A 16,424-nucleotide genomic window follows, 5' to 3' on the forward strand; every position below is an offset into this window, starting at 1 on the left:
AGGCGCCGCCGCGCCGGCGCGCGGGGGGCGGGGCCTCCCCGCCGGGACACGCCCCCGGACACGCCCTCCGGCTCTCTTAAAGGGGCCGCGCTCCCACTACACTCCTGTGTGAGGGGGTGTCCTCACGCCCCTCACGCCCTCAGGGCGGCGGCCCCGCCATGGAAAAATATGAGGTGCTGCCCCAGGGACAAGCTCTACCCGGCAATAAGCGGGTGGCTGCGGCGTTGTGGGGGTGTAGGTGGTGCTGGAGGGGTCTGTGAGGGGTTTATGGCCCTGAGGAGGGGTCTGTGACCAGCGCAGGGGCTGTGGGTTCCCTTGGGGACATGGTGTCAGTGGCTCTGGGTGGGTGGAGTGTTGCTGGAGGGGTCTGTGAGGGGTTTATGGCCCTGAGGAGGGGTCTGTGACCAGCGCAGGGGCTGTGGGTTCCCTCGGGGATGTGGTGTGAGTGGCTCTGAGTGGGTGGAGTGTTGCTGGAGGGGTCTGTGAGGGGTTCATGGCCCTGGGGATGGTGTGGAGACCCCTGGGGCAGCACACGGCTGTGGGAGGTGAGGGTTGAGTGGCCCCGGGGGGTTACATGTCCTGGGGCTGTTTTCACACGGGAATGGCCTGAAGAGGAGGGCAGGGAGGGCCTGAGCTCCCCTCAGGAGCTGGGGTGAAGGTGGGGGTGTCCCTAACCCTGCCGTGGGGAGCTGGAGGTGTTCCCTGTGTGGAAGGGTTCCATGGAAAAGCGAATTGAAGGATTTTTTGCCTCAGTTGTTGTGCCCCAGCCGAGCAGGTGCTCTGGGTGTGTCTGTGCCCCGCAGGTGCTGGAGCTGCTCCCGCCCGGGGCACTGGGCACGGTGCTGAGAGCTCAGCTGAAAACAGCCCAGGGTGCCCACGAGAAGTATGCAATAAAGCAGGTGAGCGGGTGGTTGTTATGAAAACAAGAGTTTGACATGTTTATTATCTCCATCATAGCACAGAGACCCGTGCTGGGCAGCTCGGCTGCTGGGTCACAGTGGGCTTGCTCCTTACTCTGCTGTTTTTTGGGAGTTTTTGCTGTTGACGCTCTAACTGGGGAGAGGGCAGCAGCCTGGTTAGGTCCCCTCAGTGTTCTCTCAGCTCAGCTCACTGCTGCCCTGACAGTGCAGAAGCACTCTGTCACACACATTTTCAGCTCTGTTTTACCCATCTCCTGACACCAAAACTGCCCCAAACATTACAGATTTGACCTGTCATTGGAAATTTATGTCATTTGCAGTTTGGTCACCTTGATAAGAGTGTTGTGGCTTGAAGCTCCCTGGTGTTTCTGTTGCAGTCTCATCCCTGGCTTTTGTTTGGTGCAGGTTGAATGCATTGACCAACACCAAGCAAATGTGGCCTTGAAGGAGGTATTGCTGCAGTCTTTTCTTTACTGCTTCACTCACAAAGACCAAAGTCTTGATAGAACCAAGTATTTTATCTACAAGGTTTAGCTGAGTAAATAATAAGTAAATCAGGTAGGACTATTTGTGGGGTGTGATCTCTGCCCTCTGCTTGGGCTCAAGCCAGGGTTTTGTATTAATTGTTGTTATTTTTGGATATGTAAATTCAAATGGACAGCCCTTCTCAGAGGATAGCTCTTCCTCAGAGGTTTTATTTGTTTTGTGAAGCCAAAGAACAAAACTGATCCTTTTGGTTTTAAGCTGGAGGAGAACCTTGGTCTGTTTGTAGTTTATTATTAATAACTTGATGTCTAGATAACATATTTCATCATATGCTTGTTTCTCAGAGTTGGACTTTTTAAATGCGAATGTTGTGCTCTTTTCTTTTGGTGCAAATTTTTTGAAATGCTTTGAGTAAGAAGCATCAGAAATACTCTTAAAATACCAAAAATGGTTTCCATAAAAGAAGTGGAATAGCACATGATGAATGAGTCTCCCAGTGCCCAGTATGCACAGCATCTGCAGTTGGAAAAGGAAGAAAATAATTCTCTGTGCAGATGTTTTATCCTGGTCAGAAAGGTGACCTCTTTCTGTACTAAATATGGCATTACCAGTAAAACTTGAACCAATTTTTCTGTTGAAATAAATGTTAAAATACACCTATTAAATAAATGCAGTTTTGCCATCGAGGAGTGTGGCTTTTTAGTTTTTCTGCTGTGCCTGCATAGCCACAAACACAACTAGAAGAGAGTTAACCTGAATTCTTTTTATCTTCCACATAATCAGCAAATTTGCTGAAGTGATTATGATTGTTTAGAGCCCTGCACAGAAACCACCTTCAAGGAGATAAAAATCTTTTGTACCATTTTATTTGCTAGGTTCAACTTTGCATGGAGGTTACAGGAAATAATGGCTGCACTCGAGAAATCATCCTGACTTATCTTCTAAGAAATGTTCTCAGGTTTTGATGTTAGGAGCTGAAGAAGGGGGTGGTTCACACATCATCTCCCTGTGGATCAGTTTGTATCTTTGAATCTCACAAGGCTGTTCAGCAGTGAGTAGAGTCTGGGTGAAATATTTTCCTTCTTTCCACATTGGTGTATGTAAATATTTAACAGAGCTGGCACTTTGGGAGAGTTTGATCAGAAATGTGACATGAACGAGTGAGGAACTGGCTTTGGGTGTTATTTAAAATCCTGTTAAAGGGAAGGACTGTGTAGTGTGGAAAGCTGTCTGTATTTTCTCTTTTTTATTCTGTGCAGGCAATGGATTTGCTAAAACTCCACCATTGTAACATCTGTACTTACAAGGAATTGTTTGTGACTTGGAATAACGAGGTGAGAATTGGTTCAGCTGGAAGGTGTGGTTTATGTTCTAGGCACATATTCACAGGTTTAAAATTTGGGGTCATTGGGGTGAGATGCTAAACAAGGTTTTTTGAATTGAAACAAGCCTGATTATTATTACTTTTTTTTGGCTCCTGAATACACACACTAAAAAGCTGTGAATATGGATTGGAGTCCATCACATGGCAGACTCCCAAATAGTGCACAGTTCTGATTTCCATGCCTGCATGAAAACCCTTCTATAGGGGACCATAAGAAGCTGAAAGCCCTGACTTATTTATTTGCAGATTTTCTTCAGTGCTTGGACAGAATCTTTGATGATTTTATGAATGTATAATTGATTTGAATCATCCTATACAGCTTCAGATAAAATGCTTGATAGTGCTGGTTTGTTTTATTTGCTAAAACAATGAGCATGCTGTATTTTTAATGAAAGAAATAAAATATTGTTTCTTTTGTGAGAGAAAAATTATCTCAGAACCCTTTTGTACTGTGGACATCACACCCACCAGTTTGGTTTTGTCTTTCTTACCTGCAAACGATTCAGCAATTTTGGTGCAATGTTTTATTGCAGGTCTCATCTCTGTTCCTCTGCCTGGTTATGCAGCACTCAGGCCAAGGAGATCTTTCAGCTCTAATCAAGGAAAAGAGGCAGAAGTCAGAAAAGATAACACACAGGGTAAAAAATACAGAAGAGGCACCTGTTTGAACTGAGAGACTTGTTGCTTTTATGGTATTCCTTCTTTCTGAAAATCCTCCCTAAAACCTTCAAAGCACAGGAGGGTGGTTTTGGAAACTCACTTCTGAAAGATATTTGAAAGTTCCTTGTTTGTGTTACACTTTCATGTCTATTTTCCTCCACAGGTGGTTCAGAGGTTCCTGGGACAGATGGTGGATGCTTTGTTTTACATACACAAACAAAATATTTGGCACAGGTGAGCAGAAATCTCATTCCCTGTCTGAAAGGCCCTTGTTCTTTGCACAGTGCTCAGAGGCAGGGAATTTTACTCTTCCAAAAGAAGCAGGGAGTAGAAATTCAGACTTTAGATTAGTTTGTTTGTTTGGTTTTTTTTTACTTCCAAAGTTACCTAATTCCTGAGTTTTGTCTGGAATACTCATTTGAGCTATTATCTCTTGGTGGTTTTTTTTCAACATTTAAAGAATTGTCCATCTCTGTGAATGCTCACATTTTGGTGGCTATGGTGAACAAAGTTTGTGTATCTGACTAAAAGATAACCCTTACATTCCATGCTCAGATCAATTTGTCTCCCAAGCACAAATTTTAAAGCATTTAGAGAGGAAAAGAATTGTATTTTGGTTGATTATCACTTGTGTATTAAAGAAAACCAACCTATACCAACAAAACAAAAAATGTCCAAACCAATTTCCCCTCCCTGCAAAAAGCCCACTACAAAAACCAACCCAACCCCTGTGAGGGCTAAAGATGCTGGGAATTTGTAATTATGTAATTAGACTTTAATTTAGTTGTATTGCAGAAATCTCAAGCCATCAAACATCCTTGTGACTGGTGAAGCATCCTTCATGCTGAGTGACTTCAGTACTGAAACACTTATGAAAGATGAGCTGAAATGGAAAATAAGAGTGGAAGAAGGTAGATATTTGTTTTGCTGGGTTTTTTTTCCTACTGTATTGTCAAAAGACTTAAGTTATGGTGGATATTTTTAGTCCTAAGAGAAAAATTAGGAAAGAGGGGAAAATTATCTTCCCTCTCCTTTCTCTGCGTTAAATTATTTGTCTTCTAAATAGGATTTTCATAGGCAGCTGTCTGCAGCATTAATTGTGTTCACAAGTGAAAAATGTAGATATGTGTGAGTTTCTGCAATCAATACAGTTGGAATCCCTTTTAGCTTTGTCCTCAGGAGCATCTTAGAAAAATGTTCATTAGTTACAGTGTGGTTTGTAGTTTTTGGAAGCACAATGGCAGAAATGTCACCATATGATTCCTGTTTCTACAGAAAACAAGTCTTGGATGGCTCCAGAAACATTGGAGTTTTCTTTCACTGAGAAATCTGACATCTGGTCTCTGGGCTGTGTCCTCCTTGATATGCTGAGCTGCTTTGTTCTGAATGTGTGTAAGGATGATTTATCAGGGATTGAAAGGGCTCATCAGGATATGTGAGTGTGTGAGAGCTCTCTGACACTCTGCTCTTCCCAGGCACAAGAGATCAATTCCTTGCTGCAGGATATCAGAGGGGACAGCAGCTGCCTTGTGGGAGTCCTGACCCTGATGCAGGATGAAGAAAGAAGCTATTTTCCTTTCTTTCCAATTTTATTGATGATGCTGCAGATTGAGCCCAGCATGAGACCCACAGCAAGGTGAATTCTGGCTGCCTTCCCTTGATTGGTTTTGTCCTAAACCCCTCCAACCTCCACAAATTGCTGTTGGAAAGGGCTAACACTGCTTATCCTCCTGCCTCCACAAACTGAGGTATTAAAGGCTTGATGTTCATTCAGATTGGACACTGAAATGCACAGAACTTTAAAACTTTTTTTATAAATTCATGTTATACACAATTTTGTGAGCCTGAACTTGACACCTAAGCATGGCTTGTGCAATATGAGCTCTTTCTTGAGCTGTTCTGAAGTAAATTGTTTAAGTTCTGTCAAAATTAGATTATTTATATCAAAATGCAACCTGTAGTTTTTTTTTCTTTTCTGACCAGTTCTAACTCACTGGTGCTGCTTTTGTCTCTCAAAATTCTAGGGATCTGGTCACTCTTCCATTTATTGGGAAATGTCTGACTGTTGCTGGTGACACCTCAATAAAACTGAAGATGTCTCTGTCTCCCACAATAAGAGATTTGCTCTTTCAGGGAGGAGTTGAAAGTGTTCTAGGTAATAAGGAGAATGAGATCAATGGAAAGGTGATTTTCATAGGAAATAGACCCTTCAGTCAGGATGTATTCTACTTGGAAATAAATTCTTGGACACTCATTTTACCTGAAATAAAATGGGATACTCTTTGGAGCAAGGATTACTATGCAGCTTTTTCTCTAAATTCCTAAGATTCTCAGCCATTCCTTCTGCAAAAGTTAAACAGGGTCAGAGCTCACTCCTCAGAAAATTTGGGAGCTTCACTTATTTTGTTTGCATTGTAACATGTTTGCTAATTTATACCACAAAGGATCTGCTCCATTATTTTCCTTCTAAATAAGGAAGATATATTTTAATCTGAAAAGTCTATTGGAATAATGTATTTAAAGCTCCTGTCCCTGCTCTGATTTAATTCCAACAGGTCCCCAAATAGATATAGATATATATATAAATAATGCCAAATACATTGTGAATCATAACACTTTGAAATATTGAAATGTTTAATGAGTTGGGGGGAAGTTTTTCTCTTCAACAATCTCAAATTTCATTATTTTCATTCATTTGAATTCACATCTTGCAAACAGAGACAATTGGAGTGCTTTGTGTAAATGTTTGTGTGGAATGGTTGGAAGAATTTCCTTGGTTTCTCAGAATTCATGCAGGCTTCCTGGGATATTGAAGAAGTCCAGGCTGAGGGCATTCAGCACCTTGCCAGCTTTGTAAAGGATAGAAGTGGTAAGGCACTATTTGATCTATTTTTTATTTATTCTGCTCCTTCCTTACATTTTGAGACAACAGGAAGAGGCAAACATTTCTGGTGTTCATAAATGAGAATGAAATTGCTCTCTTCCTGTTTCTCCAGTAGCTGATGGGATTGTGTTTGTACTTGTTCTGTACATGCTTTTGTTAACCAGCAGAGGGGTTCTACTGGATGAGAAAAATGGGCACTGGGGAAAAAAATGTATTAGATATTTGAATTGCCAACAAACTGACATTTGAGGAAGGTAATTTCCACCAGTCCTGGGATGACCTGGGGGTAATTCCTGGGGCTGCAAGGCTGGCAGAGCAAAAGGAAGCTACACATGGCTAATTCCTGTGTGTCTGGTAAAGCTGTGAGGATGAAAGCTGTGTGTTTTCTCCCAGAAACTGCACATTTTTCAAAAGAAGCCTTCAGATGAAGGTCAATAATTCAAAGCACTGTGTTAAACCAGTTATAAAATGCTCTGCCCTTTGGCAGCATTTTAATGCTGGCATTGACTTGTGCTGTTAAAACTCAGGGTTATTCTCAGCTTTAATTGATAGGAGCCATTTCCCACACAGATTAAAACAATTCACTCTGTCTTGTTCTCTTTGATTCAAGAACCTTTTCTCAAAAAATGTCTTTCCCCCACAGCATTCCCCTATCTGCTAACATGCACAGAAGTGATCACTCTTGCCATGAAGACTCACACAGATTCTCAGGATTTACAAGTAGAAGGCTGCACTTTATTGCTTGAAATTCTTAGTCAAGGTACAATTTGAAGATTTCCTCCTTCTGCTGGGTCTTGTAAAGATTACTGAAGCCATTGTCTGCTCCATTAACAATTTTAGGGGATGAATTTAAAGAGCTGAAGGAAGTCAAGCAGCTTTCAGGACTGGCATACACGAATTCTGTGTTAATTTTCAGTATAGGTGCTGATCTTGTCCAACACAATTTGTTTTCATGTTATGTAAAGTGTTGCTAGAGGGCATAAATAAGATTCTTACTGTTTTGCTGTTTAAATTTTAAACCATAAAAGTGGTTTTGTGTCTTTTGCTGTCACTTTCATGGCAATTTACCCTAAAACCACCTGATGATTCGAGCTTAAAAATACTAAGAATTGAGTTTCAGACAAGGAAAGTTTAAGTTTAAAGTTAAGTTTTTTGCTTATTTTATGTGAAGAAATGCTATTAATTGAATGTTGATTGCAGGGCAGGGGGATTCAGATTTCATTCCAAACCACTGAAATCTTTGTTCTATTGCAATGTTTGTGGTGACAGCTCTGGAGCAGGGGGTGATGATGGCCCTGGATGAGAGTGTGGCCAGCTGCCTGTTACACACAGTGAGGAAACATTCTGAAAATGAAGAGTTCCTGTCAATGCTCTGCACATTACTGATGATGGTTTCAGCCAGTGGTGGGTCACTTTGCTCATTCTTTGAGGAATATGAATTTATTTTTACTTTTTGAAACAAATCCAAGATACAATGACTTGACTGAGAGGTGTGGATGTCTGTGGGTAATTATTAATTTAATAGTGGTAATATTGGTAAGATTGAGCAGATATTGATAACATCCCTGAAAGTTTCAGATTCAATGCTGAGGCTTCAGGAGCATTCCAATAGATACAATTCTGTATTTCCTTTTGGTTTGGAAACAAGCACAAACTCTGCAAATGGTAGTGCTTGAGAAAATGAGGGCATAGAACTGGAATTCTGTCTTGGACTGTGCCATGATGAATTGAAACCATTCTCCCTAACTTCTCTACTTTGTTTTCTTTCCTTCTGAACTTATAACTGCTAAATATTTATAGCATTTTTAGTTGTTTTCAGTGTCAGTTCAACATTCATCAAAGACTTGTTTTTAGAAATGGTTACAGTAGGATTTAGCAGCAAGGGGGAAATCTTAAAAAGATTATTACAGAGTCATTCTGAGACCAAACTATTTTTATCCAGTGTTTCCTAATTCTGAATCGTTAAAGTGGAATCAGGTGAAGATTGTAATTTACACCCTCTCAGTTCCTTTCCTGCTCTGTGAATTCCAAGTCTGGGAGGAAAAAGGATGGCCAGGCATCCATTTGAAAGGATCAGCTGTGTTAAGTGCATCTTGTTAAAGAATTCTCTTTCTCTTGCTTCCTTTTGTCCAGCTGATGGGCTCAAATTACCGGTCTGTTATCTCACTTTAAACACGGTTAGTGCTGCCTGTTTCGAGGCCAGTGAGTGGGACAAAAATCCCCAATTCTATAGAATTTCTGTGGTTTTCAGAGGTAGCTGCAGAGAACCTAAGGAGAGTTGGAATCATTCCAGACCTTCTGTCAATTTTAAGACGTTTTCTTCATAATGACAAGATCTGCCTCTCTGGCTGTGCCGTTCTCTGGAGCTTGGCTGTGAGTGGTAAGTGGAACACTGAGAGTATTGTGCCTGCACTCATGTGACTGCAGGGCAGCAGGTATTGAGCTTAATTGAGTTCAGACATTCCTGTCGCTGGGATTGGATTTTCTCCCATTCTTATTCCAGGGAGATGGAATGAGATGATCTTTAAGATTCCTTCCAACCCAATCCAATCTGATTTTTGTGATTGTGGAGAGTTGTTTCCACAGCACTGCTACAATCACTTTGTGATCCAGAGTTAAATTAGATAAAAATGAATGCAGATAATATGATAATATTGTGATAAGGTGCCAAATTGGAGCCATTCATTCAGGCCAAGATGTGACCTGATTTTACATTTACTGATTTGTTTCTGTGATATGTTCTTGTAGAGGTGTGTGGTGTTCTGATCATCAGGGAAGGCTGGAAGCACAGATTGTGCCCAGTTGCACTTGGTGTGTTTTATTCCCTCTGTGCAGCAAATTACCCGTTGGATTTATAAGACAGCTGAATCTCCATCCTGCAGCCCGGATTCTGTCAAAACTGTGGTTATTTCTGGAGGCTTCTTGCTGTGATCCCTATGCATAATTTAAATGACAAAGAACACTAGTTCCTGCAGAAGTTCAGCTTTCTCCAATAAACAGAATTATTTATTAGTCCTGTAGCACTTGGTTTGGTTCTGTACATTTTTTATTCCTTCCCTCTGCTGCCCTCCAGACTAGAACAATGCTGCATTATTCCAATGCCAACACCCATTAAGGTTTTACTGGTATAATTTGACATACAGTGATATTATGACTTCATTAAATAACTGCCAGGTGCATTTCCTTTCTGCTAAGGTAATTCAGAGGATAATGCAGACCAAGCAGTGCTGGACAGTGCTGTCCCTGTCACCTGTGCAGTGCTTCAGAACCACCTGCAGAATGGAGTCGTTGCAGAGTCTGCCTGCTCAGCTCTGTGGGCACTGGCTCTCCAAGGTGTGTGTTCCCATCCTCCCTGTCCCCTGGGCATGGAAAACGTGGGATGTCAGTGTGTCAGTGTGATCCTGCACTCCAGGCTGCTGGGCTGGAGGAGGCTCTGCAGATGGCAGCAGAGTTGGGAACTTGCATCTTCTCTTGGTTGCTCTTCCCTGCACTCGCTCTGTGACTCCCTAATGAAGCCATTTTTGATGAGCTGTAGCAATTAAATCACCAGACACTGCTAATGGGGACTCCACTGTGGGCAGCTGATCTGCTTGGTTGATTTGGAACAGGATTTCATGTTAAAAGAGAAATAATCTCCTTCATTATCATTTGCACTAAGGAACTCATCCTTGCAGTACTACTTGTCTTATTTCTTCCTCATACAAGAACATTGTCACATTTACCTACTGCCTGCCCTTGTGCTATTGTTCCACTGGGAAAAGCTGAGCAAAACACGCTCAGCAATCTCATTTCTATTCCCTATCAGCAGAATAAGTTGAGTATTCAGGACTCCATTCCTTTGGTCTGGAGAATATTGACATTTCGGGCATTTCTGTGTGTTTTGTTTATTTTCTTTAAAGGTTGTTTAACTGACAGTGACTATGAGCCCACAGCAGCACTTCTGCTGGATGCACTCAGGATGAACCCAGAAAGAGCAGTGCTGGTGAAGAATGGCAGCCTGGCATTAGCCAGCCTTGTGAGGCTCTCAGGTAACATTCAGCAGTTCTGCTTTCATTAATTACCAATCAGCTCCATCAACATGAAAACAATCATTCAAATCACTTCTGCCCTGCATGACAGTGCCAGCTGCATCTGGTCTTCTACCTGTTCCCAAATATGCTTCAGAACAGTTTTTAGGGAGACTGAAAATAACTGGCACAACTTCCTGAAAATGTGACATGTGCCAGCTGATGAGGGGATGGGAAGCAGATCCTGCAGTTTGCAGCTCCAATGAGCCCAGCAGTGTTTTGTCTTCCTTGCAGAAACTGCAGCTCTGGCAATTCTGCTGGACTCAAAAGGCAGTGGAGTAGAGCTGATCAAACATGAGTATCACCTTCACTGTGAGGAGCCAGGGGTGGCAGAAGCTCTGTGCCTGCTGATGAACGAGATGGTTCAGTATGGTGAGATTGCTGCTGCTGGCACTTGAGTCTCCTCCTCTCTCCCAACCCAAAATCAGTAAAACCTCAACAGCAGTTCTCAGAGACTGGTTAGCTGCTCTCAGGAAACACTTACTTTGTGTCTGGCAAAGTTCCAGTTCATCCTTCTGAGAATTCACTTCACTTGTTCCAAACAAATACCACTCTGATGGTAAAACATTTTAACTTCATTTTATCTTGCCTCCTTTTTGTGTAGCTCTGTCCTCTGCTCCTTTAGCTCCTGCTCCACTGGCAGTTGTGCTATAACCATCAATTTTCTTGTTTCATTGGCACTGCAGATGAGGTCATGCTGGATATGAGGTCTCAGAAAATGGAAAAGCTGCTGTCTGAAATAAAACTCCAATTTCCATTTAGCACGGTATGGAGAAGCCTCTGTGATGATAAAGTATATTAGTATGTTATTTCTGATGGGGGATTTCATCATAGTGCAGAAATTTAGAGAATTAGCTGCATGTGGAATGAAGAGTGAGTTTGTAAGGATAGTTCTAACTAGTGGTTGAAGGTTGTTGTTGTTAATGTTTAAATTTAAAAAAAATATTCTGGTCTCTTTCCTTTCCATTCCATTACAACATTACATTAGCTTACTACAGTCCTCATGCTAAACCAGGCTGAAGTTTACAGGAATAAAGCCATAAGTACATTACATCCAATTTACTTTTGATTTGGAAGTGACATTGTTAAAAAATAAACAAAAAACCAACAAAAACTTTGACAGTTTGTGGGAAGATTTACATTAAATTTCACCAAATAGTCACACTAATAAAAGGGAAAAAACAGCAAAGTTATCAGAGCTATTTAATGTGTTACACTTATATTTCTTTTGTAAAGGCTTACTGGCAAGAAACCAATAATTAGGTTTATTTATCAAGCCAATAAAACTGGTTAGTTTTAATTTTGCTGATTTATGTATTCTCAGAATTGTTTTCAAAGACAGTTACAAACTGTTCTCCAGGTTCTCCTGCAGGCATTGCCTGCACCCCTCCAATGAACACTGCAGCCACAGAAAAAATAATCCCAGAAGGGGAAAAAGCTCCCTCTCCTGTTGTAACAACAGCAGCCACTCCAAAGAGCTACATTAGACACTTTTTTATTAACAAATGAATACAAAAATAACTGGAGCAACAAGGTAATCTTCTGTTTGACAATTCTCTCATTTCCCTGCAGGAGATTCAGACCCTGGTGAATGCAACACTTTCGAAACTGAGGAAGGAAAAACGCTTTGTCTAAGAACAAGACTTAAAAGCCTGGATCCTCCATTAGAAGATTCTTCTCACCAGAAAAAAAAGAATATTGGGCTATTGATAATATAAACAGGTATTTATTGCTGGTTTAGGTACCACAGCTGTGTAACTAACAGCAATAATTAAGATTTCACCCTGTAGTAGGCCTCACTTTGTGACCCTCAACATACTTAAAATAAAGAAATCCTCAGAGTTTTGACAAAGCAATGACAATTTCTTCCTTCATCTATAATAATTTAATTTTTTTAACTCATTCAATGTCTATTTCTGTTGAAGAAATTTAACTGATGAAGTCTTTCCCAGCTGCAGGCATTTGTTACAAAGGCTGTTTGAACACAGTAGCAGGCATCAGGCACAGGGACCATCCACAGCTGGCAGCAGCATTCCTGTACTTCCAGGTTATTGGAGCATTGTCTCTGCATTGATTTTATGAAGTAGCTTCTGACTTATCTCTGAATTTGGAATGTGACATCAAACCAGCAAATGCTGCACATGAAAGATTCTACCCAGTGTTTTTAAGTTTTACGTTTTTTGTTGTTAGTTTTGTTCCTAATAGCAGCTTCCCATTTCTTTTTCTCCAAGGTGTAAAGTCTCATAGCTGCTTGTGCATCCTGGATCTGAAAGAGAACAGACCAGACAAGGAAAATTTAGCTGCTTATTACCTCACATCCATCATTTGAATAAATCCTTCCAATTAACATTTCATGATCTCTTTTTATATTTAGGCTCTATGCCTAGTGAAAGGGATAAATGGTGTATTTAGAGTCCAGGGCCCACCCCAAGGCTCTGCATTTCTGATTGTCACTTGGAAAGTCATAATTAAAAAATTCTCATGCTACAGTATCTATGAGCTCCCCTCCCAGTTGTGCTTCCCCAGTTCATTCCTCTTTTCCATCCTCCTGAATTTCAGCCCACTGAAATACAGGATCTGCTGAGGTTCAGGTATAGCCTCTCCCACTGTTTATCCCTCTTGCCACAGTGCAGCAGTGCAGAATGCTGCTTTTGGGATAAACATTATGATCATTACCTTTTTTCCCTGGGAATTTTAAAATAATAAGAATTCAGAGCTAAGAGCTGATTTGTGCAAAAATAATTTATGAAATGAGGAAACACTAAGCAAGCTTAGATGACAATCTCACTGCTGGTGCTAAGCAGAGCTTGCTGAGTTTCACTGGGATGAAGGAAAGTGTTTTGGACTGAAACTGGACTGAGCTGGATGTTCTGAGGAGGTACCTACCGAGCAGTGCTCTGCTGTCTGCACCTGAATATTGAGCAGCTTCTCACAGAGCAGCTTCAGGGATGGACTGGAACTCTAGAGAAGAAAAAATCACAAACCATGCTGTCACACAGGACTTGAAATAACAGAGATGAGTGTCTGTATAAAAATATATTCCTCAAACAACAGCATATCTTAGCCTCTGCTGGTGAAATATTAATGAATTATGAGACTTGTGTGTGCAGAGGTAGGAAAGAAGGAACAGGGTCAGGTAAAAGCAAGCATAGGAGTGAATCAGCAGCTTTGGAGTCTGCAAATTGAGCACCTTCCCAGCAGTTTCTTACTTTGACTCTCTCTTTGAAAGGTTTGTATCTCTGTGTGTCCCTGATCTTCTTCTGAGGATGATCAAGAAGTAGGACCTAGAAGAAATCACATTTTCAGTCTAAAATTGCATGAAACTTTACAGAGCTGAATGTGCAGCTGCCTGTTGTTTCCTCCCCTCCACTGTAAGAGACACTTTAAACCCATGAAAGGACAAGACTCAGCTCATACAGACAGAGGAAGGATTCAGGACCAGTTTTCAGGAGTTCAGTGTGTTCCTTGATCCAGAATGATGTATTAGAAACTTCATTTTCAATGTACCTGTAGATCATTCCGTAAGGCGTGGCCAACTAAAATCCTTCCCTTCAGGATCTCAGCCACCTCCTTCTGAACTGTTTTAAAGTCTTCACCTAAAAATGCCACACAAGGAAACACCTGCCATGAGCAAACAGGGCTTCTTCTCTCAGAGGTAACTTTATCCTTGGGACTGTAGTTATTGTAAAGCACACTGAATCTCTCCTTGCTAGAACACAGAGAATTCCATATAGAGCACAGCATGAAAAGGAAACAAAATTACTTTTTTACACTCTATTCAACCAGTTAATTCCTTCAAGGGTGTTTGTGATCACCGCATAATTCCCACAATTCCCACAATTTTTCTTTAGCATTGAGTTGTACTTAAACCTCAGCATCTTGTTTTCCCAAATTAGGTCTCAAACTGATCCAAGCTCCGCCAATGAGGCTTCTGTGACAACCCACTGAATTCTCCCTCTTTCAAAAACCTTTCTGGGGGAACCCCTGGTACCTGTGTTTATATTCTGAGGCCGTATGCCACTGACAGCTGTCCTGTAGTCTGTCACCTTCTCTGTGGGCTTGACATACTTGTCATAAACACACTTTCCAAACTGGTTGACGATGGACACCCGAGCCACGATGCTGTCCTCGCCCTTGGGGCCCACCCCCACCATCTCACAGTCCATGGCCACGGCTCTGGTCAGCCTGCAAGGCAAAGGGACAGCTTGGGGACAGCTCTGCAGGCCCATATGGGGTTCACATGTTGATTGGAACAGGGCAAAGCCTGGCAGCAGAAGCAGGGAGATGGCAGCTCACCGTGCAGATCAGTTCTCAGAAGCCAGTCTGACACCTCTGATGCCATCCTTGCCCCTGGAATGTCACTCACCCATCAAAAGCCTTCTCCTTAACCAGCACCTGCTCCACAGACTGGGATTGCTCTGTTTCAAGTCCCAGGTTCCTTCTGGCAATTTTTGCTGCTTCAGGCCCTATTGCTGCTTCAATATCTTTTGGATCAACATCATCAAACCAGATGTCAGCCCTGGGAAGAACAGATTTAATTACACTTAACAGTCTCAAAGCAATCTGGTGGCTGTTGTACAAATAGTATAGGTTACTTTTTAAACCAAGAGATAAACCCTGTGAAAATTAACTATGACTGCCACCTCTGCAGGTTTCTTGCTGTGTCTGAGGAGTAGGAGCAAAATCTGTGTTATCTCTTTCAGAATTTAGTCTGGAAAAGTGCATCTGTTTATCTGTTTTGAGCTCTGTGTTCCTCTCAAAATAAATATTCACATCCAGGGCTGCTGTTTGAAATACTCACTCTTTGGGCTGCTGCTCCACATGTTCCTCAGTTTTCATCCTCTTATGTTTCAGCTCATCCTTCTCCTTCACAACAATGCCATTTTTCTTTTTTTCTTTGCACCCTTTCCCAGTGCTTTTGGTGCCATTTAAGTTCTTATTTGCTGTAACCTTCTTGGATACTGGCTTGGCCAAAGGAGGACTGGCTTTAGCAGAACCACTGTCCATTTTATTCATTTTATTTGTGGATTTGGCCTTTACCACATTGCCATTCCCATTGACTGCTGGGACTTGTGGGTTTTTGACTGCTTTGAGTGGCTGCTTCTTTTTGGTCTCTGTTTGACCCGTAGAGATGGGTTTGTTGGAGTTATTCGCCTTCTGTTTCAGCAGCTAAAACGACATTAAAGAAAAAAAAAAAAAAAAGCTAAAAAGAAGCCTGGAAGAGAGAAGGTTTTAGAGTGACCTAATTGTGTCCCTTCAGTACCTAAAAGGAGGCTTCAAGAGAGGGTGAGAGGGACTATTCACAGGAGCCTGGAGTGACTCCAAACTGCCAGAGAGCAGCGTTAGATGGGTTAGATGGGATATTGGGAAGAAATTCTTCCCTGTGAGGGTGCTGAGGCCGTGGCACAGAGAAGCTGCGGCTGCCCCTGGATCCCTGGAAGTGTCCAAGGCCGGGCTGGCCGGGGCTTGGAGCACCCAGCGACAGTGAAGTGTCCCTGCCCTGGCTCCGAGTTAACTCCAGCATGGAGCTGCATCCAAGCACTGCCAGCATGGCCCTGCTGCTTCCCTGCCCCAGCTCCTGGAGCTTTCTCCGGCTGCACCCACCGCATCCCCCGCTCCCCCTCACCTCCTGCAGCGCCTTCCAGTTGGAGGAGAACTCCTGGGGGTTGCGGGGGGGACCCACAGCCGCCATGCCGGGGCCTTTGGATGCGGCCACCGCTTCCCCGAGGGCCTTCCTCTTCTTCCTCCTCTTCTTGCTCTTCCCGCAGGCCGCACCGGTCGGCCCCGTCGCCGGCGGCTCCGCAGGACTCTCCTTGGCCATGCGGGGTCAGCGGGGCGGGAGCGGGGCCGGGATCAGGAGTTGGAGATCAGGGCACACACAGCGAGTCCCAGCCCAGCGCTCCCGCAGGGGGACCGGCCCAGCGCCGCACCGCCCCGGCGGGGAACGCCGGCCCGCACTTGGGTTCCGGGCAGCGTGGGGGGGCAGTTCCAAGGTTCCGGGGGTCGCGGGGTGACATTCCCCA

At 42.9% G+C, this 16,424-nt stretch overlaps 2 protein-coding genes across 2 annotated transcripts; one reads left to right on the forward strand and one right to left on the reverse strand.

Moving 5' to 3' along the window:
• The first annotated feature begins 96 nt into the window (after positions 1-96).
• Positions 97-12,052, forward strand: STKLD1 (serine/threonine kinase like domain containing 1). The gene is made up of 19 exons (XM_033077679.2): positions 97-173; positions 804-899; positions 1,326-1,370; positions 2,666-2,740; positions 3,324-3,428; positions 3,614-3,684; positions 4,246-4,361; positions 4,726-4,838; positions 4,926-5,086; positions 5,475-5,605; positions 6,236-6,319; positions 6,978-7,094; positions 7,604-7,738; positions 8,586-8,714; positions 9,530-9,667; positions 10,234-10,362; positions 10,636-10,773; positions 11,088-11,167; positions 11,974-12,052. The coding sequence occupies exons 1-19, from the start codon at positions 159-161 to the stop codon at positions 12,034-12,036; spliced, it is 1,941 nt and encodes a 646-aa protein (XP_032933570.1). The 5' UTR covers positions 97-158; the 3' UTR covers positions 12,037-12,052.
• REXO4 (REX4 homolog, 3'-5' exonuclease) lies at positions 11,881-16,316 on the reverse strand. The gene is made up of 8 exons (XM_033077680.2): positions 16,028-16,316; positions 15,203-15,570; positions 14,768-14,920; positions 14,393-14,586; positions 13,909-13,997; positions 13,611-13,685; positions 13,288-13,362; positions 11,881-12,667 (listed from the first exon to the last, which is right to left on the reverse strand). The coding sequence occupies exons 1-8, from the start codon at positions 16,220-16,222 to the stop codon at positions 12,566-12,568; spliced, it is 1,251 nt and encodes a 416-aa protein (XP_032933571.1). The 5' UTR covers positions 16,223-16,316; the 3' UTR covers positions 11,881-12,565.
• Between the last annotated feature and the right edge of the window lie 108 nt (positions 16,317-16,424).

Source organism: Catharus ustulatus, chromosome 21, assembly GCF_009819885.2.
Source record: "Catharus ustulatus isolate bCatUst1 chromosome 21, bCatUst1.pri.v2, whole genome shotgun sequence".
NCBI lineage: Eukaryota > Metazoa > Chordata > Aves > Passeriformes > Turdidae > Catharus > Catharus ustulatus.